Consider the following 5,191-nt stretch of genomic DNA (forward strand, 5'->3'; position numbering starts at 1 on the left):
AGACCATCGAGACTAGGAAGAAACTGCATCAACTAACGAGCAAAATAACCAGCTAACATCATAATGACAGGATCAAATTCACACATAACAATATTAATTTTAAATGTCAATGTACTAAATGCTCCAATTAAAAGACACAGACTGGCAAATTGGATAAAGAGTCAAGACCCATCAGTGTGCTGTGTTCAGGAAACCCATCTCACGTGCAGAGACACACATCGGCTCAAAATAAAAGGATGGAGGAAGATCTACCAAGCCAATGGAAAACAAAAAAAGGCAGGGGTTGCAATCCTAGTCTCAGATAAAACAGACTTTAAACCAACAAAATTCAAAAGAGACAAAGAAGGCCATTACATAATGGTAAAGGGATCAATTCAACAAGAACAGCTAACTATCCTAAATATATAATGCACCCAATACAGGAGCACCAAGATTCATAAAGCAAGTCCTGAGTGACCTACAAAGAGACTTAGACTCCCACACATTAATAATGGGAGACTTTAACACCCCACTGTCAATATTAGACAGATCAACGAGACAGAAAGTCCAGAAGGATACCCAGGAATTGAACTCAGCTCTGCACCAAGAGGACCTAATAGACATCTACAGAACTCTCCACCCCAAATCAACAGAATATACATTTTTTTTCAGCACCACACCACACCTATTCCAAAATTGACCACATACTGGGAAGTAAAGCTCTCCTCAGCAAACGTAAAAGAACAGAAATTATAACAAACTATCTCTCAGACCACAGTGCAGTCAAACTAGAACTCAGGATTAAGAATCTCTCTCAAAACTGCTCAACTACATGGAAACTGAACAACCTGCTCCTGAATGACTACTGGGTACATAACGAAATGAAGGCAGAAATAAAGATGTTCTTTGAAACCAATGAGAACAAAGACACAACATACCAGAATCTCTGGGATGCATTCAAAGCAGTGTGTAGAGGGAAATTTATAGCACTAAATGCCCACAAGAGAAAGCAGGAAAGATCCAAAATTGACACCCTAACATCACAATTAAAAGAACTAGAAAAGCAAGAGCAAACACATTCAAAAGCTAGCAGAAGGCAAGAAATAACTAAAATCAGAGCAGAACTGAAGGAAATAGAGACACAAAAAACCCTTCAAAAAATTAATGAATCCAGGAGCTGGTTTTTTGAAAGGATGAACAAAATTGATAGACCGCTAGCAAGACTAATAAAGAAAACAAGAGAGATGAATCAAATAGACGCAATAAAAAATGATAAAGGGGATATCACCACCGATCCCACAGAAATACAAACTACCATCAGAGAATACTGCAAACACCTCTACGCAAATAAACTAGAAAATCTAGAAGAAATGGATAAATTCCTTGACACATACACTCTCCCAAGACTAAACCAGGAAGAAGTTGAATCTCTGAATAGATCAATAACAGGACCTGAAATTGTGGCAATAATCAATAGCTTACCAACCAAAAAGAGTCCAGGACCAGATGGATTCACAGCCGAATTCTACCAGAGGTACAAGGAGGAACTGGTACCATTCCTTCTGAAACTATTCCAATCAATAGAAAAAGAGGGAATCCTCCCTAACTCATTTTATGAGGCCAGCATCATTCTGATACCAAAGCCTGGCAGAGACACAACCAAAAAAGAGAATTTTAGACCAATATCCTTGATGAACATTGATGCAAAAATCCTCAATAAAATACTGGCAAAACGAATCCAGCAGCACATCAAAAAGCTTATCCACCATGATCAAGTGGGCTTCATCCTTGGGATGCAAGGCTGGTTCAATATATGCAAATCAATAAATATAATCCAGCATATAAACAGAGCCAAAGACAAAAACCACATGATTATCTCAATAGATGCAGAAAATGCCTTTGACAAAATTCAACAACTCTTCATGCTAAAAACTCTCAATAAATTAGATATTGATGGGACGTATTTCAAAATAATAAGAGCTATCTATGACAAACCCACAGCCAATATCATACTGAATGGGCAAAAACTGGAAGCATTCCCTTTGAAAACTGGCACAAGACAGGGATGCCCTCTCTCACCACTCCTATTCAACATAGTGTTGGAAGTTCTGGCCAGGGCAATGAGGCAGGAGAAGGAAATAAAGGGTATTCAATTAGGAAAAGAGGAAGTCAAATTGTCCCTGTTTGCAGACGACATGATTGTATATCTAGAAAACCCCATTGTCTCAGCCCAAAATCTCCTTAAGCTGATAAGCAACTTCAGCAAAGTCTCAGGATACAAAATCAATGTACAAAAATCACAAGCATTCTTATACACCAACAACAGACAAACAGAGAGCCAAATCATGAGTGAACTCCCATTCACTATTGCTTCAAAGAGAATAAAATACCTAGGAATCCAACTTACAAGGGATGTGAAGGACCTCTTCAAGGAGAACTACAAACCGCAGCTCAAGGAAATAAAAGAGGATACAAACAAATGGAAGAACATTCCATGCTCATGGGTAGGAAGAATCAATATCGTGAAAATGGCCATATTGCCCAAGGTAATTTACAGATTCAGTGCCATCCCCATCAAGCTACCAATGACTTTCTTCACAGAATTGGAAAAAACTACTTTAAAGTTCATATGGAAGCAAAAAAGAGCCCGCATCGCCAAGTCAATCCTAAGCCAAAAGAACAAAGCTGGAGGCATCACACTACCTGACTTCAAACTATACTACAAGGCTACATAACCAAAACAGCATGGTACTGGTACCAAAACAGAGGTATAGATCAATGGAACAAAACAGAGCCCTCAGAAATAACGCTGCATATCTACAACAATCTGATCTTTGACAAACCTGAGAAAAACAAGCAATGGGGAAAGGATTCCCTATTTAATAAATGGTGCTGGGAAAACTGGCTAGCCATATGTAGAAAGCTGAAACTGGATCCCTTCCTTACACCTTATACAAAAATCAATTCAAGATGGATTAAAGACTTAAACTTTAGACCTAAAACCATAAAAACCCTAGAAGAAAACCTAGGCATTACCATTCAGGACATAGGCATGGGCAAGGACTTCATGTCTAAAACACCAAAAGCAATGGCAACAAAAGACAAAATTGACAAATGGGATCTAATTAAACTAAAGAGCTTCTGCACAGCAAAAGAAACTACCATCAGAGTGAACAGGCAACCTACAAAATGGGAGAAAATTTTCACAACCTACTCATCTGACAAAGGGCTAATATCCAGAATCTACAGTGAACTCAAACAAATGTACAAGAAAAAAACAAACAACCCCATCAAAAAGTGGGCGAAGGACACGAACAGACACTTCTCAAAAGAAGACATTTATGCAGCCAAAAAACACATGAAAATATGCTCATCCTCACTGGCCATCAGAGAAATGCAAATCAAAACCACAATGAGATACCATCTCACACCAGTTAGAATGGCAATCATTAAAAAGTCAGGAAACAACAGGTGCTGGAGAGGATGTGGAGAAATAGGAACACTTTTACACTGTTGGTGGGACTGTAAACTAGTTCAACCATTGTGGAAGTCAGTGTGGCCATTCCTCAGGGATCTAGAACTAGAAATACCATTTGACCCAGCCATCCCATTACTGGATATATACCCAAAGGACTATAAATCATACTATTATAAAGACACATGCACATGTATGTTTATTGCGGCACTATTCACAATAGCAAAGACTTGGAACCAACCCAAATGTCCAACAATGATAGACTGGATTAAGAAAATGTGGCACATATACACCATGGAATACTATGCAGCCATAAAAAATGATGAGTTCATGTCTTTGTAGGGACATGGATGAAACTGGAAACCACCATTCTCAGCAAACTATCGCCAAGGACAAAAAACCAAACACCGCATGTTTTCACTCATAGGTGGGAATTGAACAATGAGAACACATGGACACAGGAAGGGGAACATCACACTCCGGGGACTGTTGTGGGGTAGGGGGAGTGGGGAGGGATAGCATTAGGAGATATACCTAATGCTAAATGACGAGTTAATGGGTGCAGTACACCAACATGTCACATGTATACATATGTAACAAACCTGCACATTGTGCACATGTACCCTAAAACGTAAAGTATAATAACAACAAAAAAAAGACAGGTGTAAGAAATTATAAAAGTATTAATTTTGGGAACTGATAAATGTCCATGAAATCTTCACAATTTATGTTCCTCTGCTGCAGTTCCAGCCAGTCCCTCCATTCGGGGTCCCTGACTTCCCACAACAACACACTTCATGGGGGGACATAGGGTGAACTACTACACTTCACCAACCAGCCAGGTCACATTCCACACATCAAGCTCCGAGAGGGACGGCAGATGGTCATCCTCCAGGTCCAGAGCTATGCCCACTGGCAGGACATCACCAGGCACCGCATGGAGGTGATCAGCAACTTTTCCCAGCAGCACTTCCTCGGGGAGGTGGATTACCTTGTGTGTGCAGATGTGGACATGAAGTTCAACAACCGTGTGAGTGTGGAGATCCTCTCTTCCCTGTTTGCCACTATCCATCCTGGCTTCTGTGGGTTCCATCGGGACACCTTTGCCTATGAATGCCAGCCTCAGTCCCAAGCCCATTTTCCTGAGGGTGAAGGGGACTTTTATTATATAGGGGCCTTATTTGGTGGGTCAGTGCTGGAGGTTTACAGGCTGATCATGGCCTGTCACCAGGTGATGATGACTGACCAAGCCAACCACATCGAGGCCCTGTGGCATGACGAAAGCCACTTAAACAAGTACCTGCTTAACCACAAACCCACTCTCCCTTGAGTACATGTGGGATTAAAAAGTCGATGGAGTATACGTTGGATGAATACCTGGTGGGTTTGTGCACCATGATAAACTGCAAGAGATTTGTGGTCTTGGTAAATAACAATGAGGAAATGTGAACTGATGAGGGAAGCTTCCAGAAAGAGACCAGAGAGGGGGTGATTGCCAGTCAGCCCGAATCTTCCTCCTGGCATGCTACCCTGATTTAAAATCAGCTTTACAATAAAGAGTATGACTCCACCTATTTTCGTCTGGTTATAAAAAATTGCTAATGCCTCTCATCATCTCCTCAAATTTAGGAGGCCCCAGCACCACCCCCCTACCACAACCACCACCCTATACACACATTTAGGCAGGCCTTATTCCACAGCTCATGCACACGTTTTTGAGTTTCACCCCCTTGAGCT

The 5,191-nt window shown here is 40.8% G+C and overlaps 1 protein-coding gene across 1 annotated transcript; it reads left to right on the plus strand.

The window, feature by feature from the left end:
• Positions 1-3,993: 3,993 nt before the first annotated feature.
• On the plus strand, positions 3,994-4,965 carry LOC129528494 (histo-blood group ABO system transferase 2-like). Its single transcript, XM_055368944.2, has one exon. It carries the CDS (start codon positions 4,335-4,337, stop codon positions 4,782-4,784), a length of 450 nt encoding a protein of 149 aa, XP_055224919.1. The 5' UTR covers positions 3,994-4,334; the 3' UTR covers positions 4,785-4,965.
• The last annotated feature ends 226 nt before the right edge of the window (positions 4,966-5,191 follow it).

Source organism: Gorilla gorilla, chromosome 20, assembly GCF_029281585.2.
Source record: "Gorilla gorilla gorilla isolate KB3781 chromosome 20, NHGRI_mGorGor1-v2.1_pri, whole genome shotgun sequence".
In the NCBI taxonomy this organism is placed as follows: Eukaryota; Metazoa; Chordata; class Mammalia; order Primates; family Hominidae; genus Gorilla; species Gorilla gorilla.

Bases quoted from the DNA above. Each gene is read 5' to 3' on its own strand.
- LOC129528494 (XM_055368944.2), top strand. From the start codon at position 4,335: ATGGTCATCCTCCAGGTCCAGAGCTATGCCCACTGGCAGGACATCACC.